The 27,847-nt window shown below is 42.7% G+C and overlaps 1 protein-coding gene across 1 annotated transcript in view; it reads right to left on the bottom strand.

Annotated features, from left to right (window-relative positions):
- The window catches only part of LOC120517149 (protein kinase C alpha type-like), a 77,183-nt gene that overhangs the window by 14,561 nt on the left and 34,775 nt on the right, over positions 1-27,847 (bottom strand). The window contains exons 9-11 of the mRNA XM_039739300.1: positions 25,749-25,840; positions 25,423-25,485; positions 22,174-22,312 (exon numbers count right to left, since the gene is read on the bottom strand). Coding sequence (XP_039595234.1) covers positions 22,174-22,312; positions 25,423-25,485; positions 25,749-25,840 — 294 coding nt within the window. The remainder of the gene's footprint in view (positions 1-22,173; positions 22,313-25,422; positions 25,486-25,748; positions 25,841-27,847) is intronic.

Genomic DNA, 27,847 nt, shown 5'->3' with positions numbered 1-27,847 from the left:
AAATGAACTAAATATGGAACATTTGGGTGTCCCTGAAAGGTCAGTACAGGACAGGGGACAAAATGAACAAGTATGGGACATGTCCCGTATATATGAGGGCAGCCTTATTTAAAGCAGACAGACAGGAGTCAGAATAAATCGCTTCTGTTATACAGGACACTCCCACAATTCGCAGGGGTTACGTTCCTAGGTCACCCGCGAATTGTGAAAAACTGTGAATTTTGGATGTGGTTCAGGCCCACACCTGGGGGCAACCATGACACTTGATTGGGGCTCGCCCTTCTTTCGAGTTTTAAAATATACGCACATATTTGAAACACGAAAGGGGCCCGAACTCTGTCAGCTGCCTGGGGCTCAGAATTTCCTAGGTGCGGGCCTGTGTGGTTAAAAAAATGCCTATTTTCATAGTTTAAACCCTAAATATGCCCCCAAAACACATTAATTTAATTTCAAACTCAGCTTAATATTTCCTCGGTACTCAAATGTGGCAATTGGTGCCACGGCCCACCTGCCAAGTTGTTTGCCTGCCTATGGTAAAGTCATCCCTGATGGAGGATCACAGGAATCGTGGGAAAGAGGGGTCCTTTCATTGGATTGGCTGGCCGAGCAACGTTTCAGCCGTGGAATGGCCAAATGAGAAGGGAGCTTGATGGATGAGGTCTCCAGGACTCTATTATGTGATATCTACTGTTAAATTCTGCTCCATGCTTCTAAAATTTGTATTATTATGCTGTATTAAGGATTTGTTCTGTGTATTGTATTGTATTGACCCCCTACTTTTGACACCCACTGCATGCCCAACCTACCTGCAAAGGGATCTCTCTTTGAACTGCCTTTCCCAAGGTTTCTTCCATTTTTCCCTACAATGTTTTTTTTTGGGAGTTTTTTCTTGTCTTCTCAGAGAGTCAAGGCTGGGGGGCTGTCAAGAGGCAGGGCCTGTTAAAGCCCATTGCAGCACTTCCTGTGTGATTTTGGGCTATAGAAAAATAAACTGTATTGTATTACCTAAAAATAAAGAATGTAAAGGTAAAGCTGTATACAGTATTCAGAATCTTATGGCATCCTTTCAAGGGTATCTTTAAGCCAGCTGCATCAATATGGGATAAGAGCTGCTTATTAAACACAGTTACAAGAAGCTTGTGAGCCTAAAGAGCATTAAAACGATTTTCTCCAACGCTCCCCATTCACCTGCCCACACACTGCCCCTGGGCTCAGCCCAAATGCCGTAGATCTGCCGCCCTAAGTCTCGCCCTCAATGCCCTGATGCCACTCGACTCACCGCAGTCTTTCTCTTCCACAGCACAGTTTCTACTTCAATGCCTTCATAGGCGAGTGCTGCCTTGTTCACCCTGTCATAGTACCATTTCTACCTCTCTCTCTCTCTCTCTCTGGTTTGGTATACCAACGTTACAATATTTCCAGTTTTGATAAATTTTTGGTGTGTCATTGTTTTTAGAACAGTTTTAAAAAATGTCAGAAGAATATACTTTGAAGAACAGAGTGAAATGTTTACATTTATTAATAATAAAGTAAACCTATTGTGGACTATGGCCGGCAGTTTATCCCGGCCAATAACCCCAAGCCGCCAGGCAGAGCCCTACCTGCAATGTGGAGATGCCCCAAATTCCAGCAGGGCATCATGGACCTTGGAGTTTCCCTTCACAGCCCTGCTGGATACCGTGGGGTCCACCAGAGGACGCTGCAGGGAGGCTCAAGGATTATTTTCCATACAGCCCGGAAGTACGTCCCAGTCACGGGGACAGAAGAAATGACGTACTTCCGGGTTGAAGAAAAAGGTTTATAGGATATAAAAGGACTGTGGGAGATCCCAGCAAGCTGAGCCGAGTTGGGAGGAAAGGTGACTGAGCTGCTGGGAGGTGTGGAGGATTTGGGTTATTGTTGTTGTTATTATTATTATTATTGTGATTGCATTGATTATTGAAAGTGAGGTGAAGGTGCTTTGTGCACTTTATTGTACAAATAAATTCATTATCTGGACTTTTACCTAGTGTCTGACGCATTGTCTGAGGATTCAAGGGGACGACAGCGCCCCCTATCTGTCACACTATCTAACAGTTCATTGTAATATTCACAAAATAATGTTGGTAATCAATAATGTTCGGTAACCTTAGTCCTTCCTTAGAAAAGGAAGGTGGCAGAAGCAGAACTGCGCTGCCATGAGGGGGGCTCAGCCTTCACTTTGACTTTCAGCAGCAATGCCACCTGCACTTCAGAACAGGTCGCCCACCTGAAGCTAAGTATGTTCAGGCCCAGCCAGTACTTGGATGGGAGACCAACTAGGAAAATCTTGGGTTGCTCCTAGAAGTGGTGCTGGTGAGGCCAGCAGGGACAACTTATCCTGTGGTCTGAATGTGGATCCTGAATGCCACAGTACAGTGACGGGGACACTGTCATGTAAAAAAGGCACCATCCTTCAGTGAGTTTCTGACTCTCTGTGGCCATGAAAGATGTCTGAGCATCCTTCTAAATGAGCAGGGTGTATCCCGATGTCCAGGCTAAATTGCTCTCCATGGCCTATTCATTCTGGCCCCCTAATCATGCCCTGTCTGTCACTGGCCACTTCACCACCTAATAGCTCATGTGTGGTGAGTGTACTGGTGCAAAAATGTCTGTCGTTGCATCATCCAGGTGGATGGTACACATTAGTGGAAGATGAAGTGGCTACGTAAAGCGCTTTGATAAGTGAGAAAAGTGCCATATAAATATAAAGAATTCTTGTTATTTCTTATTAATTATTTGTTTTTTACTTTAAGTTGCTTGTAATTTGTGAGGTCATTTTGTATTTCTTTTGATTTGAATTCATATGTAACTGTAATACAACTGTATTTAATCTTTTGGTAAGGGTTTGTTAATTGTCATTTACAAATGAACTGAATATCTACATTACTAAACGAAGGTTATATATATGCACAGATGCCAAAGGCCAGAAGCAAGCCGTGCACAATACAACCGCTGCCCAAACACGAACGCGCACACCACCGCATATACAACCTTCATTTACTAATACAGATTAAAAAACAATGGATAAAAACAATGAACGATGGTGCCTACAATGCGCTTCTGAAACGGCAGAAGCAAAGGAGTCATGGCTCCAAAAAGAAAGAGCTCAGGTATCGCGAGGATAGGCGTGCAAACGAGACAACAGAACAACAGGAGAAGCGTTTGGAAGGCTTGCGCAACTGTTCATCACAAACAATATCAGAGGAAAATGCAGAAAGGCTAGAAAGTCGTTTAGAAGGTTTAAGATGTTCAGTATTCCAACAAAGGAACGACGGACAGCCGCTAAACAATTCCGCCAGTTAGCTGACAACGCATTCTATCCAGGGAGAGCTGATTCAGGGACAGGAAACCATCTTTACGAAAAATGTTGTTTGTAAGGAAATTTTTGATTAACTATTTTGAATTTACCATTTTATGAATTTTTTGTGTCCAATTTACTTCATTTAAACCTTTGCACTCCGATATTTTTGTTACTTATGAGTTGAGCAACTCAAAGACATTTTGGACTTAAATGATATAACAATTACATTTCAATTTTAGTTTTAATAAATTGGTTATTTTTAGTACAAATATATTTATTTAATGAAATGAAAACTTTCCCAGGACGCTCCCACCCTCCATGATTTTTCATCCCTCCAAAGATCGGAGGGAACAGAAAGTGATTGCCATTCTTGGATTTGCGATTCTTTAGAGAATCGGGGGCTTACTGGTCTTAAAGAAAGAAGAAGCTTTCTGACAAATATGCCAATATTCTGAGTGAAAAAAATATACGAAGAGGTATTGTTTTAGGAAGACATGCGTTACTGATAAGAACAGCTGTGTTTGAAGATGTTGCAAACGTCTACTTCATCTCCAAAAATCCCTACCCGAGTCTTTAAGAAATTCTGAAAAGAGCTGATTCAGGATATGCAATGCAATTTTGTAACCAGCAAGGAGACTTGCAGCATCACAAACTCCAGACACAAGTCCTGGGTTCAAGTAAAAGGTTATTAAACACAAATACCTTAGAAAGCAACATAAACACAAGTACTTCTCTCCTTCCACCCCTCCAGGTGAGCTTTGTCCATCTTCCACCTGACTCCACCTTGCTTGGATGAGGCTGAGCGGCTTCTTTTACCTCAGACCCAAAAGCACTTCTGGTGCTAGGGTGTAACACATCCAGGTCAAGTGGAAGTCCCATGAAGTAGGGATTACCCAAGAAGGCTGTCTCATGGGACTATAGTTCCCAGTCCGTACAGGTGGAGTCATCCAGGGATGCTGCCACCTAGCGTGTCGGTGGAGTACGTAGCCCTGACAGGTTGTCTCCCCTGTAATTCCATCACACTGGCCACCCAGCTGGGTATTGTTATTTGGTCCAACCCTGTCAATGATGCTAGCATACCCACTTCTGCACTGGTGTCTTTTGCGTGTCTCCTGGCCAAGGCAGGATGATCCTCGCCTTTCATCCAGCTCTTGCCACATGACCTGTGATCACGTGTGTCAGCATTCTGCTGTAGTTAAGTGTTTGTGATGATGACTTGGTCTGCTGTTATCCAAACTCATGCTGTGTGATTGCTGTTAGCAGTAACTGATGGGGGGTTTGAAGACAGAAAGAGAGCTATTTCTTATTTATCCTTTCTACCCCATTAAAGATTAATGCCAACACAACAATAGGCTTCATGGCCGTAACACTGGGCAATAATTTGAAATCTAGGTCAAAGCTGCATATATAAAAGTGTACTACTTAACACTACAAAATGTCAACAAAAGTTCAGAACCAATGTTTTTATGACTACACAGTGAACTTTATGAGCTGGAATATCAAAGGTCTCAATCATGAATTAAAGAGAAAGAAAGTATTTACTCACTTAACAGGTTTAAATGCCAAAATAGTACTTTTACAGGCGACTCCCATAATAAGTAAGGACCCGATTTGGTTGGAACAGGATTGGATTGACCAAATCTTTCACTCTGGCTATACCAGCGGTTCTCAGACTTTCGTATTTTGCACCCCCCCTCCCCTTTTCTAGCTGGAATAATTCTGTGCCCCCTGCATAATATAAGATAGATGAGAATAACCCATGATACCACTAACAAAGGTATGATACTCGTGCGGTGTCGCAGTATCCTATCGTTTTTATCTCCATAAGATGTGCATGTGTTCGGCTAACTTCGATGAGATATTTGCAATTTATTTTTTGTAAAGTGCTTTAATAACTGTTAAAATGCCTTGTGTGGTTTTTGGTAGTAATTCTAATCCCAAAAACAAAGAATAAATTATGTATTCTTATTTAATTATTTTTTTAGTGCAAAGAAACGATTAAATATGTTTTAATTTTTTAAAATCTCATAAATGAGGACACCAATGAAGTCAATCTGCGCGAGACAAACATATTTTCGTCAAACAAATATTATACCGCTGTTAGTTGTATCATGAAAATAACTCAATACGCAGTAAACTATTTTAACTCAATTTGGCAATACTGTATTGGCTACGCTGCCGATGTGGTGCAGTCACGCCGCATTATCACCTGATCTACTGTTACCCGAATGTTCATGACAGATACCGATGCATCTCGGAACTTTCTGGATTGAAAATACGCGACTATAAAAGCAGCAGCAGCGGTGCCACTCGTCAGTTAGTTATTAGATCTATGCATTAGAAATGTTTTATTTTAATTATAGTTATAATGCATTTGTTGTGATTATATGCTTGCAAATTTAAATTTGAAATAAAAATGTAAAAAATTATTTTTGATGTCTTGTTCATTTATTCAATGCCCCCCTTGTACAGCTTCAGTGCCCCCCTTTAGGGGGGCGCGCCCCACAGTTTGAGAACCGCTGGGCTATACAGTGAAAACTAGGGATGTGGGAATCTTAATACACAGAACTATCCCATTTGTGGTGTCAGACGTATTATGTGATTCTGAAGGGCAGTTTTTCTAATACTAAAGTGATTCTGATAAATATTTAAGCACCTACCGTGGATGATAGCGATTTCATCCAAAATGTTTTTCTGTCTATTCCTATTGTGTACTCTCATAAAATTATAATGGCTGGAGACTTTAATCGTGTTTTAAAGCAGTGACTGAGATCCAAGCTTAGGCTCCGCTTCAAAGCATTTGGTTTACATTATTGGGGAGGGGGGCCTGATCAGATGGTAGAACATTTTGGGGGGACCTTGGCTTAAAAAAGTTTGGGAGCTTCTGCTGTTCGCTACTTCTTCTCTATGGCGTCCCCCACACAGTACGTGTGTACTTGCAAAAAAAAAGGAATCTGATATTGTAGCACCCACCCTCGGGAGGACTGTAAATGGCGTTCTCATATTTTTCAGGTTAAGTTTGTTCTATACTCACTAATTATGGTGCCGGAAAGCCCGATGTATTGCATGTTGATTAGCACATGCAAGTACCAATGTCACTGTAATCTGTTCATGCGACAGTAACGACGCTATAAACCTATAAAGAATTGGTCCCACTCTCTCCCTTCTTTGACGCAGATGCTTCTTGGGTTATTTTCAGCCAGAGAGGCGGGACAGTGCTCTTTCAAAATTGCTGTGTAATTACAGTTTTCACGGCGCCACTTAGCTCTTTACAGCTGATGGGAGAATCAGTAGTGCGTTCTGTGATCAGTTAATATGGTGTTGTAAACATTGAACGAGAGAGACACAGCGGCACAGAAACACTAACCTTGTCATTACTCATCTGTAGCCGACGTCATCTGGGAGGCCATGGATCAATGCTGAGGAGCCCCTTTGAATACTGGCACTAGTGGCCCTTCAGCTCTGATCAGGAGGAGGTCTGAATGTTTAACATCTTTTCATTTTCATTTTTGGGAATCCTTGCTTTCACATGCAATATGACTGTTTGTAGGGCAGCAAGGCAACACTAGCAGCCATACCACCTGCACTTCAGAATAAATTATCCACCTGAAGGTAAGTAGTACTTGGATGGGAGACCATCCAGGAAAACCTTGGGTTGCTCTTAGAAGTGGTGCTGGTGAGACCAACAGGGGACGCTTGCCCTGTGGATCCCAATGCCCCAGTGCAGGCCTGGGGACACTGTGTTGTTAAAATGTCGCCATTCTTCAGCGAGGTCCTGAATCTCTGTGATCATTAAAGATCCCTAGGCATCCTTCATGAAGAGTAGGGTGTATTCTGCTGTTTTGGCTAAATTGCCCACCACGGCCTAGTCATTCTGACCCTTAATCATGCCCGTTCTCTAACTGTCTAACTTTCCCTCACCCCTTCACCACTGACAACTAATGTGTGGTGAGTGTACTGGCACAAAAATGGCTGCCGTCACATCATCCAGGTAGGTACTACACGTTAGTCGAGGTTGAAGCGGCGCCCCACTCACTGAAGCGCTATATAAATGTAAAGAATTACTATTATTATACAATGACGCCACTATATAATGGTAGCCGACTGTGGAATGTGACAGCCACATGGAACAGCAAACAATTCAAGTGACTCGAAATAGGAGACACCATCAGCGGTTAAACAAACAAGCTTATGAAGTGGGCCACCTGTTGGGAGCTGCATCCCTGATGGACTTTGAAGCTTCAAAAACGGGCCTGCTGCCTAACAGGGCTGCTTTTGTCACATACAGGCCCGGCATTTATAAATAAAACATGGCAAACCAATTTATTACTGAGTTGAATGGAAAGGAAGTTTTTCATCTTCACAATAACGTGTCGTCCACAAAAGGTCAGCTCTGACCTACAGTGTTAAGTCTCCTCATTTGGACCACCACCCAAGTCAAACAGGAGGGTTTTAGGCAGCATGAGACATGACACTGGGCCAGAATTAACCAGGCTATCCATCCATCCATCCATCACCCAACCCGCTGTATCCGAACTATAGGGTCACAGGGGTCTGCTGGAGCCAATCCCAGCCAACACAGGGCACAAGGCAGGAACCAATCCTGGGCAGGGTGCCAACCCACCGCAGGACACACACAAACACACCCACACACCAAGCACACACTAGGGCCAATTTAGAATCGCCAATCCACCTAACCTGCATGTCTTTGGATTGTGGGAGGAAACCGGAGCGCCCGGCGGAAACCCACGCAGACACGGGAGAACATGCAAACTCCACGCAGGGAGAACCCGGGAAGTGAACCCGGGTCTCCTAACTGCGAGGCAGCAGCGCTACCACTGCGCCACCGTGCCGCCCATAAATAAAACATGGCAAACCAATTTATTACTGAGTTGAATGGAAAGGAAGTTTTTCATCTTCACAATAACGTGTCGTCCACAAAAGGTCAGCTCTGACCTACAGTGTTAAGTCTCCTCATTTGGACCACCACCCAAGTCAAACAGGAGGGTTTTAGGCAGCATGAGACATGACACTGCGCCAGAATTAACCAGGCTATCCATCCATCCATCCATTACCCAACCCGCTGTATCCGAACTATAGGGTCACGGGGGTCTGCTGGAGCCAATCCCAGCCAACACAGGGCGCAAGGCAGGAAACAAACCCCAAGCAGGGCGCCAGCCCACCGCAGAACCACGATATATATTAAATAAAAATAGCCAAGTATGTATAATGAAACCCTTAAAAAGTATAAATAAAAAGGTATAATGCTGGCCAGTGTGACAGGATGGTGGTCTCCCTTGTGGCTAGTGCCCATTTGCCTTGCTAATAGACATTCCTTTACTAGTGTAAGAACTGCATGTCTGACTGCAAAAGGAGCTGGGGCAGAGGATGTGCCAAAAGGTAATTCAGTGTCCTGACTCAGGAGTTCCAAAAGCACTTCAAAAGGTTACCCTCTAGTGTGGTGGGGGCTATAGTAAATACCATCAAAACTGACTAGATGCAAAAAAAGCCTTGAAAAACCTTTACTAAATAAAGGTTTATTTTGACAAAAGGCTTGGCAATACACAAAGTTCCCAAGAGCACAAAGGAATTGTCTGAATAGGCAAAGCAGTTCTCAGCAACAAAGTCCTAAAACAGAATCCAAAGATAAAGTTGAAAACAGAGCACAAGTTCATAAAAAATCCAGGAATTTACAAAGTAAAGGTAAAGATGCAGGTAGGCACGAGAAACATTCCACTCCCTACCCTAGCACGTTTGAAATGAACTGCCAGGCAGTACGGAAGGCACACCAATATAAAGGGTGGAGGGAGGGCAGTTCCTGGTGGTGATGGGGAACCACCCACAAAAAAAAAACAAAAAACCACAGGACTGTAATCAAATAAACACAAAGAATACACAGTCACTGGCCACTTTATTAGGTACACCTTGCTATTGCCAGGTTGGACCCCCTTTTGCCTTCAGAACTGCCATAATTCATTGTGGCATACATTGAACAGAGTGCTGGAAACATTCCTCAGGGATTTTGGTCCATATTGCCATGATAGCATCACACAGTTGCTGCAGGTTTGTCAGCTGCATATTCACGATGTGAATGTCCCATTCCACCACATACTAAAGGTGCTCTATTGGATTGAGATCTGGTGACTGTGGAGGCCATTTGAGTCCAGTGAACTCATTGTCTCGATGAAGAAAACAGTTTGAGATGATGTGAGGTTTGTGACATGGCGCGTTATCCTGTAGGAAGTAGCCATCAGAAGATGGGCACATTGTGGTCATAAAGGGATGGACATGGTCAGCAACAATACTCAGGTAGGCTGTGGCGTTTGAATGAGGCTCACTTGGTACTAAGGGGCCTAAAGTGTGCCAAGAAAATATCCCCCACACCATTACACCACCACCACCAGCCTGAACTGTTGATACAAGGCAGGATGGATCCATGCTTTCATGTTGTTGATGCCAAATTCTGATCCTACCATCTGAATGTTGCAGCTGAAATCGAGACTTGTCAGACCAGGCAACATTTTTCCAATCTTCTGTTGCCCAATTTTGGCGAACCTGTGTGAATTGTAGCCTCAGTTGTCTGTTGTTAGCTGACAGGAGTGGCACCAGTGTTTTCTCCTGCTGCTGCAGCCCACCTGCTTCAAGGTTTGACATGTTGCGTGTTCAGAGATGCTCTTCTTCATACCTCAGTTGTTACGAGTGGCTATTTGAGTTACTGTTGCCTTTCTATCACCTTGAACCAGTCTGGCCATTCTCCTCTGACCTCCTGGCATCAACAAGGCCCAGAGAACTGCCACTCACTGGAAATTTCCCCTTTTTTTCAGATCATTCTCTGCAAACTTTAGAGATGGCTGTGTGTGAAAATCCTAGTAGATCAACAGTTTCTGAAATACTCAGACCAGCCTGTGTGGCACCAACAGCCACACCACATTCAAAGTCACTTAAATCAACTTTCTAACCCATTTTGATGCTTGGTTTGAATTTCAGCAGGTCATCTTTTCAATGTCTGCTTGCCAAAATGCATTGAGCTGCTGTCATGTGATCTGCAGATTAAGTATTTGCGTTAACAAGCAGTTGAATAGGTGAACCTAATAAAGTGGCCAGTGAGTGTACATAATAAACAAAATAAATATTAATAGAAATAAATGATATAAAATTAGACAAAATGAACAAGAGACACAACTTTGAATCCAGGGGAGAAATGCTGAGACATGACACTGAGGCACACTTATCAAGTCATGCAGGTGCAACAGAGGCCATCATGGGCCAGGGACCGGTTCAGGGTTAGGGTCCAACTCAACTACAGAGCATAACCAAGCCAATTACTGCAGGGTGGTTTAAAATGCTCACTTGTTAAGGACGGAGCAAGGAGGTCTTGAATTATAGAAAGGAATAAGATCAGGAGATGAAAAAGTATTTTAAAAGTGTGGCCAAAACTATAAGCTAGGTGCAGGCAAAAATTGGAAACAAATGGGACAGAAAAATACTAAACAATAAGGGACAAAACAAACCTAAAATTAAAAAAGAGAGGGGGTTCCAAAAACCCCAAGAAAACTAGTGCCAGCTTGGGATTCTTTTCCTTTAACTACAGAAAAGATTATATTCTTTGGCGTTCCTTCTGAGGGATACCCGAGACGTTAAGTGCTGCCATTTTATAGCCATATTCTGATAGTGTCATGCAACGCATCCTCATCAGTCACATGCCAGTGTTCGGAGGGAAATAGAAGAGGCAAAATTTGTGCTGTCTATCAACTGAGGCTTAGTCAGGCATTACTGTATTTTCAGGAACTACAAATTTGAGACAAACTGAGAAATCAGGAGATGACATGAAGAAGTCGGAATCCACACATGAGTTGTAATCGGGAAGACAACAATTAAATAAGAACGCTCAGGATGTGTCGTCAGAATCGCAGACAGGGAACAGAACTGTGAATTGTAAGCCTAAAGGGGTTAGACGTAACCAGAGTCGTGAAACACAAACTGTGACTTCACAAATTTACAAATTCAAAATGCCAATGACTAGATGACTGAGTTTGCTGGCTTTTAATAAAACTGCACTAGTGACATCAGGACGTGAGACCTCTGGGAATCACCTACCAGCAACAGGAAACGAAAGTCACACGGGATTGACGTTTTGTATTGAAGACAGGACTCATAACCAATGAATGAGAGGGAGAGGTGGTTCCTTAATTCAAAATGTCAATCTCATGAGGCTTTTGTTTCCTGTTATTTATTTTAGAATAATTTAGCAAAAACACATGCACACTTTGAGCATACAACTGGATGACTGACATGTGGATTATGAGACACGAGTGACTATGGACGTTTGGCGTTGCACAGTATTGGTCACCATTGGCTTGTATTCAAACATAAACCTTTTTTCTATCTGGTCTGTATGAGAACATGAGATTGAAAATTTATGTCAGCCATCACTACACCTTACAGGGGGCTCTGAATACACCACTGTGCAGCAAGCACAGCCCTGTAGAGATCCTTCCAGTTAGTAAGAGGTGGGCTGAACTCTGAAAGAGGGAGCAATAAAAGTCGCTCCTTTACTTCAAGTGAGCCTTCGGTGTTCGATGTGACAGAACAATGGGGCCATTTCTCTTTCAGGTGAAGGCATCGCTAACAGCCGCTTAGAAAGTGAGGAGGGCATCCAAGTACATCAATTAGGGCAGGCATCTGTAGCTGAGCACTCCATCGATGGCTTCTCATTTCAGTCTCTGAGCAGAGCAGCTGCGACCCTCGGGGAAAGTGGAAGAGCGGCTGCGGATTTGATCCCCTGATGACATTAGCAGATCACTTACAGCTGATACCAAAATAGATTGGGCATAATTACAGTGCAAAATAAGCTGGCACCCTCCTGGGTCAACAGTCTCTTGTGGCTTGGGTTGCTCTGTGCCGTGCCCTGCTCTTCTCCCTCAAGAAGAATACGCCAGGCATCTGGAAGGAAAGTGGGCTTTTGTGACATTGTTGATTTAGAACGACACCCCCAATTACCTATACGCCATTCACATTTCTTTCTTATGCATTCACTGCAACCTCCGCCACATCTGAAGCATTTCCTTCTCCGAAAATGGGCACCCTTCCACTGAGCTTCAACATGGCCAAGATATTTTCCATTTTGCCTCTTAACGGCAGCACAAAGACTCACAGTAGGTTTGTTACTTGATGTGATATCCGCAGATGACGGCAAGCCAGTTCCTGCACGGGCATCGGCTTGGTGTCTGCAGAATGAACCGTGAATGAATGGAAACTTCACGTGATGACTGCATAAAACGATATTAACAGTTCCAGCAGGCCCACAGACTAAAGAACTGTGAAGGTGAAGTCGATTTTTCGAAAATGAATGAACACATGAAGATAACCACACACGGGGAAGCAGGTGGCATCCCGAGCCCTAATAATAATAATAATTTACATTTATATAGCTCAATTCTCACTACTCAGACTGCTTTTCCATAGTGAGTGGGGAGCCACTTCAACCACCACTAATGTGTAACACCCACCTAGATGATGCGATGGCAGCCATTTTTGTGCCAGTATGCACACCACACAGTAGCTGTTAGGTGGTGAAGTGATAAGAGACAGGAGATGATTAGGGGGCCAGAAAAGGCTGTGGTGGGCAATTGAGGCTGGATATCAGTATACACCCTGTTCTTTACAAAGGATGCCCAGAGATCTTTAATGACCACAGAGAGTCAGTACCTTACTGAAGGATGGCACCATTTTTACAACACGGTGTCCCTATGCCTGCACTGTGGCATTGGGATCCACATTCAGACCACCAAGGTAAACACCCCCTGATGGCCTCACAAGACCACTTTAAACAAGAACTCAAGCTTTTCCTAGATCACGGGTGTCGAACTCCAAGCCTGGAGGCAGGGCCGGATTAAGTTGGGTGCTATTGATGCGGCAGCATTAGGCCCATTCCTGAAATAGGCCCAGATGAAAACAGACGAGAATTTTCCAGAAGCTGAACAGTTTTCCTTTGCTATATTAACCTCAAAATATTTCTTAGAATGAAATTTGGAGTCCGATTTTCAGACGCCTAGACACAGCATTACTTATTATACAGTTACGATTGTTCTTTGCGCTGTGACGTAATTATAACGTCATTGTGTTTATTGTTAACCGAAGATTTCAAGTTACGTTAAACAGTTTACTTAGTAATTTAGCTGCATTTTTTGCAATATCTTGGGGATTCTTGCCACTTTATTATTGTTCATTAAGTGCCACGTAGTAAATTTTTCACCTTGAAAGTTAGTTGTACAGTAAAAATTGATGGCTATTTAAATGGTTATCTGTAAAGGTAAAACTAAAAGCCGGCCCGGCATAGATGTTTAGAATTTTTAAAATCCTCGACAGGATTCTGGTCTATTATGAAATTTAAATCGTGAACAAATTTTTACCCTCAAGAGCCTGAACTGAGGCACTTTGACCCAATGTCTCTGCAAATTCATTTTTTCTTACTCTGTTTCGTAAGGGAATTGCAAAATTTTGTGTATTTCATTGTTAGGTTTTCTGCATTAAGTGCACTTTTCAGACAATTGCTATTGAATGTTGATGTTACGTAGTTTGATGTTAATACCGAGTTGTTACGATACTACGTCGTTATTATTATTCGTGTTCAATAAAGGCTGGCTGGTTGTGTCGCAAGCAATTAAGGCTTCTTGGTCGGTCTGAGTGCACATGTACGGTGAGTGTCAAATGCACCAATGCCAAGAAAAAATAGGCCTCTTTTGCGCTGCAGCATCAGGCCCAATTTCGTCTTAATCCGGCCCTGCCTGGAGGGCTGCAGTGGCTGCAGGTTTTCATTCTCGCCCTTTTCCTAATTGGTGACCAGTTTTCACTGCTGATTAAATTGTTTTTCCCTTCATGTTAATAGGCCTGTTTTTAAGGATTTCTTCATTAAATGACAGCCAAACAGAAATGAAACATGAAATGAGCCAACAGTTGACCAGCTAAATTGGGGCTTCAAAAGACAACCAATTTCACTCCAACCAATCTCTTAAAGAGAAGCCGATTCTTGCTGTTAATTAAACTCGTTATTTAATTCCACGGCTTGTTGCTGCTCTCATTTTGCCACAGCAGACATTTACAAAACTACTGATTTTCTGTTTTTTCTAAGAACAAGGTCAAAATGTTTCGGTGACCTGAGAGATGAACCTTACTGAGACCTTCACCTTTCATTATTTTCAGATAGTGTGTGATGGGCACAGGTGAGCCAGTCATGTGACGGCTCGTTTTGGGTCTCATTATTATTTGGCTGCTAATTAAGGAAAAAGAGACAACTAAAGGGCCCGAGTGAAGTCAGTTAAGACGAAGGCAAATGAAGTTAATCAGCAGCAGAAACAGGTCACTAATGAAGAAGATGGTTAGAATGCAAACCTGTAGCCACTGTGGCCCTCCAGGAGCGGAGTTGGACACCCCTGTCCTAGATGGTCTTCCATCTAAGTGCTGCTGAGCTTCAGGTGGGTGACCTCTTCTGAAGTGCCGGCGCTATGGCTGCTGGGTCTGTGTTTCATAACAGGACATTCTGTGTGGTCCATATTTGGACTTGCATGGTGGTTAAGGCTTTGGACTTCAAATCCAGAGGTCGAGGGTTCAAATCCCGCTACTGACTCTGTGTGACTCTGAGCAAGTCACTTACTTCACCTTCCTGCGCTCCAATTGGAAAAACAAAGGAAATGTAACCAAGTGCATCAGCCAAATAATAAGGAATAATCTGCCGTCTGATGGAATTGAATTGCCTGGGTGGGAATGTGTATGGCTTTGGGTGGGCACATACACCCTGCAAAAACATGTTAACAAATTAGGAGCAAAAAAAAAAATGCACGACGGTGAGGAAGTAACAAGTTAGAAAAAAAAATTTAAGAAGGAGAGAAGAAGGAAACATAAAGGTTGAACTTCAAAAGTAAATTAGGAAGGCAGCCGCTGCTTATCCAATGCCTTCAATTCAGCTGGAAGCAGTGAAACAGGAAATCGGAAGGCATTTGGGACTCGCTTAAAAGTCAGAGCGTGACATTCAGTAGATGAGAGCTAATAAGAAAGGAAGGCGAGAATTAACACGTTAAGAGGCGACAACTAATAAATTAGGAAAAGAAGGAACAGCACATTAAGTGCAGAGAAGTTATAAATTAGGAAAAGGAGCCACTGTGACAGCTAGAAAAGGAGAACAAATACACCAAGGCTTAGGAGGGAGACAACTAATACACCATTAAGACGATTTGATCCAACACCTGGGGTGCGAAATCCTGGAGCCAACTGCTGTCTGTGTTGAGTTTGTATGTTCTTATTTTGCCTGAGTGGGTTTCCTTGCAGGTAACTCCAGTTTTCCTCCCATATCCCAAAATATGAGCTACTTCGGTTAACTGAAAAATGTGATTATGAGTCAGTGTATGTGGGAATGGGCACTGGCGTCCCCTCCAGACATGTTTCCCACCATGCGACCACTGGTGACAGAGTAGATTCTGGCTCTCCTGGGACTCTGAGACTAAGTACACACCAACAGGCTGAAATGACTCCGATCCGATTTTTTTGCCATAATGTAACACAAATCTTATATTTTCAGGGCTGTGTGGACCCAACAATCCGATCTTTTCAAATCCTTACTTTCATATGTGGTCCTTGATTGGATACGTAACTGATTTGTAGCCACGTGATGTAAATGAGAATGGTGGTTACGCTGAGGGTTGTGGGAGGAGTCAAGTAAACCAAGCGACGAAAACATGGAATCTAATTGGCTGTTCGGCAGAGCTCCTGATTCATGGACGTCTGCGAACTCCCCACACTGGTCATCTGATCACGGGCCCCACCCACAGTGCATGCTGTGCTTCTGTAGGAGATGAAGGATGAGGTCAGAACATCTTCATTTGGTAAACAGATGAGACGGCGGGTATTTCATGTCATTCACAGTTGTCCATTATAATGAGTCATGTGAAAACTGCTGAATGGTTTCTTGAATGTATCAGGAGAAGGAGATGCAAGAATTGATGGAAAACTCTGCAAGTCTGACAAGATACATGTTCAGATGAAGCAGTAAAATAGAGATGGTGACGAGGTTTGCTGTTATGTATTTTCTTTCCATAAACATAACCACTGTGATGGACGGCTGGCAGTTCCTGAAAAAGAAGAATGGGGGAAGGCAGCCTTTTCAGGGCACTGCCTCCCCTGGGACGCTAGGTGGCAGCTCCCCTGGATAGCAGCAGTTCCCCGGATTCCCTCAGGGCATCCTGGGACATGGAGTCCGACTCCGGCCAGGGGTAGCTCACAAAAAACCTGGGGACTCCTATTGTTACTACAACCCGGAGTCACAAGGACTGAAGCCCGCAGTACTTCCGGGCTACTTGAGGACGGATGAGGGTGCCGTTTGACCCGGAGGAAGAGAAGGAACACTTCCGGGTCATGGACTATTTAAAGGACTGGTGAAAACCCAGCAAAGAGAGCCGGAGTTGGGTGGTAGAGTGACGGAGCTGCTGGGAGGAGTGGAGGATTATTGTGATTATTGATTATTGTATAATTATTGGAGAAATGTGGCGAGTGTGGTGCTTTGTGCACTGTGTCTGAAGAAAAATCTTAAAATTCTTCTTGGTGCTTTTTACAAGTGTGTCTTGGACGTCTGTCTGGTGGGTTTCACAGGGCAACAGCGACCCCTAGCGTACACACCACACACAGAGTAGCAGACATAAGAGGGCAAGTCAAAAATGATCTGCAAACCGGCTGTAGAATTTATTTTAATCAACTTTCAGAAAAGGCAAATACATAATTTTTCAACATCATCTCCCTGCTTTTCAATTCGCTTTGTCCATCTGTCAAAGAGCTTTCATATTCCTCATTGAAAAATGTTGTGGGTTGAGCTGCGAGCCACGAATGCACCGCTGTCTTCACCTCTTCATCGGACGTGAATCTTCGTCCTCGTAGGTGTTCTTTCGAAATGCAAGCCTGTCGTGGATTGTTGCATAGGCTGATTTGCCACATCATCTACCGTCGCCCGTCTATTCCACAGAATCATTTCCCGTGCGCGTTCAATGTTGTCGGCAGTCGTGGATGGGCGTCCAGCTCCTCCTCCTTCATGCTGACCCTTGTGTGACCTTCCTTAAACTTCTCTATCCATTCATATACACTTTTACGTAACAAAACACTTTCTCCCTACTGTGTCTTCAATAGAAATCCACACGAGGCACACCCTCAGACCACAAAAAACGTATCAAAGCACGTCGCTCTTCTTTTGTGCAAATCACAAGTTGGGCAGCCATTGTTTCTCGCACCGCAGTTACAAATGATCTGACATGACACGCTCACACCTGACTGGGGGGACAGAGACCTCGTACGGAAAGACAGAGCTGCCAAGTTTTACCGTAAGCGTGGAGTGCAGTTCAGTTTTGACTCCCCCTCATATTTGCTAATTCTGACATACCATCGTCTGCGGTGGGCTAGCGCCCTGCCCAGGGTTTGTTTCCTGCTTTGCGCCCTGTGTTGACTGTGATTGGCTCCAGCAGACCCCCCGTGACCCTGTAGTTAGGATATAGCGCAGGGGTGTTGAACTCCAGTCCTGGAGGGCCGCAGTGTTTGCAGGTTTCCATTCTAACCATCTTCTTAATTAGTGACCAGTTTTTGATGCTAATTAACTTCTTTAGCCTCAGCTTTAATTAGCTTGACTCGGACCCCTTAGTTGTTTTTCCTTAATTAGCATCCGGACAGTAATGAGACATAAAACAAGCAGGACATGACCAGCTGACCTCTACCCATCAAACAAAATCTGAAAATAAAGATGAAGGTCTCAGTGAGGTTGATCCCTCAGGTTACCAAAACATTTTAGGAGTTCTTAGAAAAAAAACAGAATATCAACAGTTTTGGAAATGTCTGCTGTGGCAAAAAGAGAGCAGCAACAAGCCATGGAATTGACTAACGGGTTTAATTAACAGCAAGAATCAGCTTCTCATTAAGGAACTGGTTGGAGTCTGAAGCCCCAATTTACCTGGTCATCTGTTGGCTCGTTTCATGTCTCATTTCTGTTTGGCTGTCATTTAATGAAGAAAAGAATCAATTCAGAAGACTTACTCCTTAAAAACAAAGCAATGAAAATGAAAGGAGAAGAACTTAATTAGCAGTGAAAACTGGACACTGATTAGGAAAAGGGTCAGAAAGAAAACTTGCACCCAATGTGGCCCTCCAGGCCTGGAGTTTGACACCCGTGATATAGCGGGTTGGATAATGGATGGATGGATGGATATACCATCGTGGTGTAATCATATAATGTTCTGAAATAACGTGAAATTCTGTGAAGGGCAGGACAAGAAAAAGCGGTGCAGATTCGTAGAGTGATGGCGCCCCATAACACCGCACTCATTCTGCCTTTAAGCTGAAAATCATGCAGCATAAAAGGGAAATATTTCTGCGTGGCATTTACTGTGAGTTATCGTAATGGGCTATGATGTGATCTCTTGCAGCTGAGGTCCATTTGGTACTTCATGTAATTAGATGGGAATTACTCCATTTACTCTTTCATCTTGTTAACATGCACCGTCTTGGGGAAATTATGTATGAGTGCCGTAGAGGGGTTGATAATCTGACATATTCATTGGCCAAGGTGGTAAAGATCATAAAACCCCTGACGTTAAAACCAAATATACAATGAAAGTAAACACACAGAAATAAAAGTTGCAATTTACATCCAAAATGCTGTGTAGAGTGCCCCTCTCCCCTTTGTGAGCCAATGCTCACCTAAAAATTTGACATTATCACACCTTAGTGCCCATAACGTTGATCGCGATCGACTGGTAGATCGGAAAGGTAGTGCAGGTAGATCGCGATGCATTCAAAAAAAAAATGTAAATGTTAGTCTATCGTACAGTATATCCTCCCTATGGCATTTGCCACTTGATTGAGATACTGGGCAGCCAGTCTGAGATCTCTTGTCTTCTCACACACTGGTCATCCCGCACGCACAATCAAACACGGAAGCTACTTCAAAACTCCGGCTATCTAAGTGATGTGGTTAGCCTTCCAATTTATATCGACTAAAGAAGGGATTTAAAAAAAAATAGTTGTTTATGGGCTGGATGTGGAATTGGAAGAGGAATTTCTTTCTCTCACAATGTCACAATCGAAGTGCGTTTGTCTGATCTGTCAATCTATCATTGCTATTCCAAAAAAGGAAAATGTGGAAAGGCGCTTTCGAACTGTTCAGAAAAACTACGATAAGAGAAAGGAGAGGGAACTAAAATCGCGGTTAATCGGACAGCCGTCATTTTTCACTCGGCTGAATTCAAAAGTAAGGGCAGACACACCGAAGCATCGCTCCGGGTGAGTCACTTGGACAGTTTTGGAACTTACACACAGAGGAAAAGTACCCAAACATGAGGAAATGTGCTGCCTCCTTGACTTCATTATTCGGCTCTACTTATTAATGCGAGTCAGCCTTTTCCCACATGAAGATTATTAAAACCAAATACTGTAGTGACCATAAATGTATTGATAGATAGATAGATAGATAGATACTTTATTAATCCCAAGGGGAAATTCACAAAATCCAGCATTATTATTATTATTATTATTGAATTATTATTGTGCCATAAAGGTTATTCAGTTATGCAAGGTACGACAACATACATTTTATGTATAAAGCATACTTGATATATTATATATATATATATATATATATATATATATATATATATATATATACAGTATAAAAAATGAGCAGCTCACCTGTACCCATCAAGCAAAATCTGAAAATAAAGATGAAGGTCTCAGTGGTCTCAAAACAAATAATTCTTTGCAGAGAAAGTAAGGATTTCACAAACGTAGAATTTGTAGCCCGATTCAATCAGGCTCCCAGTCGCTAGTATATATATTATATATATATATATGTGTGTGTATATATATATATATATATATATATATATATATATATATATATATATATATAGTAACAAAGGCGCTATACAGGTGCCTGACCCGACACAGATAGACACGGAAGCACGTATAAAAAGTACAAAGACTTTTATTGTTTCTTCAGCTGTGGGACACGTCTTCCCCGTGCCACACAGCCCAAACACAGTCCCAAAGCACAACAAACACAACCCACAATCCTTTTTCCTTGACCACCACTCCTCCTCAAGCTTAGTCCTCCTCCTCCTCCTCCTCCTCCTCTCGACTCTGGCTCCTCGAGTGGTGGTGGCTGCCCTTTTTATAACCCACCCGGAAGTGTTCCAGGTGCTTAACCACCTGGTCCTAATTGCACCTCCAGGTGGGGCTGAAGATTCGTCCAGCCAGGCTGCTGAGTCCATGCAGCTCCCCCTACCGGCCATCCGAGCCCCCAACCAGGCTGTGGAGGACTCCATCTCCCATGGAGCCTTGCGGGTGGTTGGGGAATCAATGTCAGCCATGGAGGCTGCCACCAAGCATCCCGGGGAAGGTACTGGACTGTCGATGGTGGCTCCCCCGGGAACATAAGCGGCAGGGGCATCCCTGCCAGGCATGGGACCCGGCTGTCCTTCACAATATATATACTAGCGACTGGGAGCCCAATAGAATCGAGCTGCAAATACTATGTTTGTGAAATCCATACTTTCTCTGCAAAGAATTATTTGTTTTGTTAAGTCCTTGAAATGATTTTGTTATCATGGCACTGATTTCTGCGTAAAATAAACCTTTTCGGCCGATGTAATGAAGAGCTTTCTGTTTAAATGGGGCTGCGAGACGTGAACTCAGCTCTTCAGTGCACCTCATTTGATTTTTTCCTCCAAACAAATTTTCAAAACAAACCGTATTTTATGACTCTAATCAGAGTCGGAGTAATAATTACTGTATGTTGCTGTGGTCATTTTAGATCTGAGATCGGCTAAAATTTAAACAATGACCGTTGTTAATACCCAGCCGTCATTATTCACTTTGCCAATAGATGTCAGAAGGACGGATGCCAAAACCGAACTGCCCAAACATAGATTTAAACGTACCAAGCAAATGGAGATACGTTCTAAATTACTTACGGTTCCGGAGCTGTCAAAGGGTTTAAGTCAGTCGACGATGTTAGTCCTGGAAAGTACGCCCCACCAAAGCAACGTTCCAAAATCTAACCAAACTTACTGTTTTCTGCTCGAACCAACACCGACTTACTATACTTGGCCATCCAGCAGCGTCACTGAAGCATTCGAACATTCTTAGCCAATCCTGCAATACTGCGTCCGCGTTTGCCACGTTATGTTCTAACAGAGGCAGAGTATCATTGCATGGTTCTAACTTGTATTGAGTCGAGGTATTGACGCGAACACCATACATATGGATAGTATCAAATTATATATAAGGATATGTAGCATTTTTAATGTAGGTAGATTATTTCAACCTGGTCATTTTAAAGTAGCTTGCAAGCTGAAAAAGTGTGGGCACCCCTGCCTTAGACATTTAAATGAGCTCTAAAATCCGTTAATTAAAATGATACACTCTTTAAAGATAGCATTATAGGAAAGGGGGAACTGATAAAAGTGTATGAAATACAAAATAAGAAAGTGGAAGTGAAAGCGCAATAAGAACTAATTAAAACAGGAGTAATATTAGGAATGAGGATGTCATGCTTTAGAATGAGTGGTCTACTATATTAGGAAGTGGAAAAATGAACTCAGTAAGAAGTTAAAAGTTCATAAATCAGAAAAAAAATGAAGAATAGAAATTGAGCAGGGACGGCCAACACATTGAAAAATGTCCTGTACTGCCATCCCGGTGAGGCTAACAACACTTAATCCTGTGTCTTGGTAAATGGGAGAAAGCAAGTCATGGGCAATGCATTGTGCCTTTAAACAACTTGTGTGTCATCTCTTCAAAAAGAAATAAACATTATTATCTCCTACCTCTGGTGCTATGTAATCCGGGGTGCCACAGAACGTCCTTGTCGTGACTCCGTCAAGCATGTGCTCCTTACACATTCCAAAGTCCGCAATCTTTATGTGCCCTTCTGAATCTAGCATTACATTGTCAAGCTTCAGGTCACTGGGATGGAATAAAAATGCAGGAGAGAGCTGTCAGAGACGTCCAGTTTATATCAGGACAGATCTGAAGACACCTTCAAGTTCTGTGTTTATTGACATTTTTCAAATATCATGACATCAATTCTTCAAAATTAGTCCTTAGTGTTCTTAAAGAAAACTTTACATCCACAAATCAAATGTACTGTGAAGATGAACTAATAGATAGATAGATAGATAGATAGATAGATAGATAGATAGATAGATAGATAGATAGATAGATAGATAGATAGATAGATAGATAGATAGATAGATAGATATAGAATATAAAAGGCACTATAGATACATAGATAGATGAGGTGTGCAATGGGCAGCCACTGCAACTACCCAGCCGTGACACCAGCTGGATGGAAGGACCAGGGGAGAGAGTATCTACCTAAGGCACTGTCTTCCCCAGGATGCTAGAAGGGCAGCCGTCCTGGGCGGCTGTAGCACCACATATTCCTGCAGGGCACGCTGGGTGTTGGAGTTTACCACAGCCCTGGGGCTGCCGGGGGAGCATGCAGAATCCTACATTGGGCTTTCACCACACCTGCAAGGGATTCCATTTCTGATTATCAAGCCACTCAGACCACTCTCAGGACCAACTTAAAAGGAGCCACCTGACTCCATTCAGGAAAGCAGAGTTGGGAGGAAGAGGGACAAAGCTTCCCAGGAGGGCAGAATGCAGAAGAAGACAGAGAGAGAAGGAAGACGAAATACTGTGTGCACTGGACTGTGTTTTACTTGGCTGTGTAATGAGCACTACAGGTGGGAAAGAGTGAAAAGCGTTTCCCACTCTAACAATAAAGGCTTGTGTTGTGCTGCACTTTGGTCTGAGCCTGTTGTGTCAGAGCTGGGCAGCTGGAGCACCCCTTGGTTTCCACAGGTACTATATAAAAGATATGTAGGTAGTTAGATAAGGTGCTACTGTATTTAAAATATGGGCAGGTAGGTAGATAAATAGATAGATAAGGTGCTATATAAAAGATTGGTTAGATAGTATTTTTTCTATCTACTTATCTTTTATGTAGCGTTTTATCTAAGATAGATAGATAGATAGATAGATAGATAGATAGATAGATAGATAGATAGATAAGATGCCATATAATAAAAAGACAGATACAAGGTAGATAGATTGATATGAAATACACTATATAATGAATGGGCAGACTTTAAATCTCCCCAAGGGGAAATTAAAATAAATAAGGAAAAAGAAGCAGGTCAGTAAGAATAAGCAAATGTAAAGCACAAGGTAAATGCATCAAGTCAGCCAGCGGGGTCAGCATCAGCAGGAGTTAAAGCAACTTGGTGACAAATCAGCCAATCCTGAGACAGAGAGGCCACCTTCTGCTTTAAGGCAGCAGTGACGTTCAATTGTTTTCCAGTATATCACTTTGGTGTGTGTTTTATAAAGTTTGCACTCATATGCATAACCTATTTATTAAATGTTATTTTTTCACACAGAAATATTTGTTATTTCTTCTTCTTATTATGTTTTATTTCTTGCTTTTCCTTTTGTCAAGCATTTGCGCTTAGGGGACATCCTCAGGGTCCCAAAAAGTTAAGCAGTCCCACCCTGAGTAGAGAGAGGGCACACTCTTTATACATCTGCATCTCAAGAATCCCCGCCCCTCTTGGGAGACCTGAATTTAACGCCATCGCCCACCGGACGTGGCTGTTCATTTCAGGACCCTTATCTGTAGAGGACAGAGACTTTCAGAAGCGGCACTTCTCTCTTGGATAACCATTTTGGCATTTTGTAGGCTCAGGCCTTCCTTCGGTTTTGCACCCTCTCCTGCCATTTCTTTTCTTTTTAAACATCTGTTAAACGGTATTGTCCAGCTCCAACCCCATCTCTTTGGGCTGACTCAGTCTGGTTAATCTCCACACTTTTTAATCACACATTCTTGCTTTTTGTTTTCACTAATATGCTTTTCCAGTCTGTGTGAAGGTTTATAGTGGTCTCTGCCAGGACAGACATCGTGAAAGTTCTTTGTTGTCGGGCGTTTCTAGTAAAAGGGGCAGCAGTGAATAGTCTAGTCAAACACTTATTGGTTATTTTACCAAAACAATACAATCTTAAAGTGGTAACAAGTGTTACCACACCCTGGCATTTAATACTCACTGAAGACATGCCATGAAACCCAGACATGCCAGAGCCAGGGCTAGCGTAAGGGTACATTGTGCACCCCTAGGAGTAAATAGTGACATCCAAAATGGAGTCCCTGTTTTTTAAATCTGTGCGGTCGGATCTATAACTGAAATTGACAAGGGGGGTGGGGGGTTGACATGAAATCAACGAGCGGTCATCGGTGCCCTCAGAATTGTATAAGAAACTACTTTTTGGTGATGCCTTGGGCATGGACCCCTAAGCCAGTGCCAACCCCGACTTATGAATAGAGCTGACCCTGACTGGAGTGTCACAATTGCTGACCCTCTCTGACAGCACCTGGAGAAGACAACAAACCACCAAAGGAGAAGGAGAGAGCTGACTGCCCCAGCAACAGAAGATGGTCCATGAAATCTCCCAGCAGGGCTTGATGTGAATCGTATGCCGAGTGATTCTTAGCTTGTATTAGAGAATCAGATGGTTATTTTCTGGTTGTTCTGATAATTTTGTTGCCACTGTGGCTTTGTGGTTGGACTGTAAGACCAACAACCTTCCCATAGTGCATTTCTCTGCATTGAACCTGGGCCATTCTTGGAGCTGTGGCTCCTCGCGAGACACACCTTGTTAGCTGTGGTATAATTTTATGTATTGTTCAAATGATTATATAATCTCAACTTAGTCATTACAATCAAGAAGAGTATTGCCTTTCGAGTTGGTGACCTTTTCCTTGTTCCTTGTGTTTCTGATTCTGCTCAACCTAACGCGCACATGTCTATGGGATACGGGAGGAAAACAAACAGAGAAACGGGGAGAGCGTGCAAACTGCACAGCAACACTGACCAGGGACTGGATTTCAACCCTGGACTCTGGAGTTATGAGGCAGTGCCGCCAACCCAGTGTCACACTCTATAAACACATAAATAAGCAGAACCACCTGCCAGAACCTTCTGGAGGCTCCATGTTGTGCCCTTTTGGTTACTCACCGATAGATGACTCCTTTCCTGTGTAGAAAGAAGAGTCCAACTGCAATCTCTGCTGCATAAAACCTACAAGAAAACAGAAGTGAGTCAGGAAGGACAGACAGACAGACACAAACAGAGTGGCATGACCAGTTAGAGAATCTATGCCCCGGTTGAGTGCCCACTTGACATTACAAGGGGACACACACGGCCATTTCTGAGCTCTCTCTCTCTCTCTATTGCCCTCTGCCCATCCTTTTTGTCCAGCAACACTCAGCTCCACTTGGTCTGCCTCACCCATCAGCTCTACCCTGTGTTCTGCCCGCCTTACCCAGCACTGAGACACTCACACTGCCTGTGGCTCCTTGAACTTTCCAACAAGCTGAATGTGATACATCAGGTCCCCACCATTGATGTACTCCATGACAAAGTAAAGTCTGTCCTGTGGAGGAGAAGCAAGAAAATAAACTTAGTGGAATCTGTACATTGATTGGGGGAGTTGGCAATAAACCCCACTATGGCAGGTATGACGCCATCAGCTTGGAGGTAGGGCTCATGTGCTGAGGGAGCTGCACCACCTCAGCTGGACAAAGTTGAGGAGAAAAGGGTCTCGACTTGTGAAACTAGCAGGCTGTACTCGAGCAGGTTATCCATGTAGTCAGTTGTGTGCGCCAGTAAGTGACCAACTAGAGATGGCAGCAGGGCAAAATGATAAAAGGGTGAGCAGCGAAAAGCTGGAGCACCGTCTAGTCAAATGTCCACTGACACAAACCATCCTGGGACACTTCACAGATGCGGCGCCATTCTTATTGTACATCTACAGTGGGACCACTGGCATGAATTGGGCATCACTTGGGAATACACACTGAATGAATGACAAGAGAGAAACCAACAACTTAGAGTCTAAGAGTCATAAAAGTCCAAAAAGTGACAAAGACGAGACAGCGGAGTGCAGCAGGGACGTTCTGTTTATGACTTACAGAAAAAAAAACAAAATCTGCATTAAGGCACAACGTACCGAAGCCGAAAGGACGTGCAATATCGTTATTTTTTTAAATTGTTTCCTCAAGATAATGGACTAATTTTATTGAGCTCTTGATAAAACAAAATATCTTGTTTTCTCAAAATTATGAAATAAATTTATCTAAAGTTTAATGTTTAGCAAATTGAAGCCATGTCCTGTTTGAAATGGCAGAAGAGCAGAACTGTATTGATCAGCGCGTCACATGTTTGTTCAATCGAGGGCTGACGGAGGCTGAAATATGTTTATGCCTTAGTTTAGAAAATAATAACGTTAGTGTCCGTCATTTAGGAAGACGGTTAGCAAGGCTTCAGCTGTATAGGCGTTGCAATCTAAGCGAGCCTGATGCCAGGAGCAAAAGTTAAGTTTCATTTTCTCGAGCTTACGATAAAATTATTTCGTTATCTCAAGAAAACAAAATTCGTTTTCTTGAGATCTCGATAAAAATATTGTTAAAAAATAACGATATTGCACGTCCTCTCTCGGCTTCCATACAAAAGTATGGTAAAATAAAGAGACATTTTAGGACTGTTCCCTATATCACCTAGACAGACAAGCAGATATGAAAGGCACTATATAACAGATACAGAGTTAGATATGTAAGGCACTATATAAAGTATAGATAGATATGAAAGGTACTGTATAACAGAGACAGAGATAGATAGATAGATAGATATGACAGGCACTATATAAGACACAGATTGATTAAAGGCGTTATATAATAGATATAGAGTTAGATATATAATGCACTATATAAATTATAGATAGATATGAAATATACTGTATAACAGAGAGAGAGAGAGAGAGAGAGAGATAGAGAGATATGAAAGGCACTATATAATAGATAGATAGATAGATAGATATGACAGGCACTATTTAAGACACAGATTGATTAAAGGCATTATACAGTATAATAGATACAGAGTTAGATATGTAAGGCACTATATAAATTATAGATATGAAAGATACTGTATAACAGAGATAGATAGATAGATAGATAGATAGATAGATAGATAGATAGATAGATAGATATGACAGGCACTATATAAGAAACAGATGGATTAAAGGCACTGTATAATAGATAGATATGAATGGCACTATGTAAGAGATAGATAGATAATACTTTTTGCTCCAATACAGAAATTTAGCTTTTTACTGAAGCTTAGAATTTACAAATAAAACAGACAACAACAACTCTCCTCAAACACACACATGAATTACAAAAAAGAGACTTTCCGGCTTGGCTACAGATAAAAAAGCATAAAGGCCTATTGCTGTTGGTATAAAGAAACCCCCGTCATGTTTCTTGATTCACTTGTGCTGAATGATTTGTTGGCTGAAAGTCCTCAGTGTTGGCGTGCCACAGAGAGCATGTGTGGCATTGTTCATAATGGCACTCAGTTTTGTTTTCACTCTCTCCTCCTCTAC

This window comes from Polypterus senegalus, chromosome 17, assembly GCF_016835505.1.
Source record: "Polypterus senegalus isolate Bchr_013 chromosome 17, ASM1683550v1, whole genome shotgun sequence".
In the NCBI taxonomy this organism is placed as follows: domain Eukaryota; kingdom Metazoa; phylum Chordata; class Cladistia; order Polypteriformes; family Polypteridae; genus Polypterus; species Polypterus senegalus.
The sequence above is the reverse complement of the archived record's forward strand: the minus strand, read 5'-3'. Positions and strand labels throughout refer to the sequence as shown.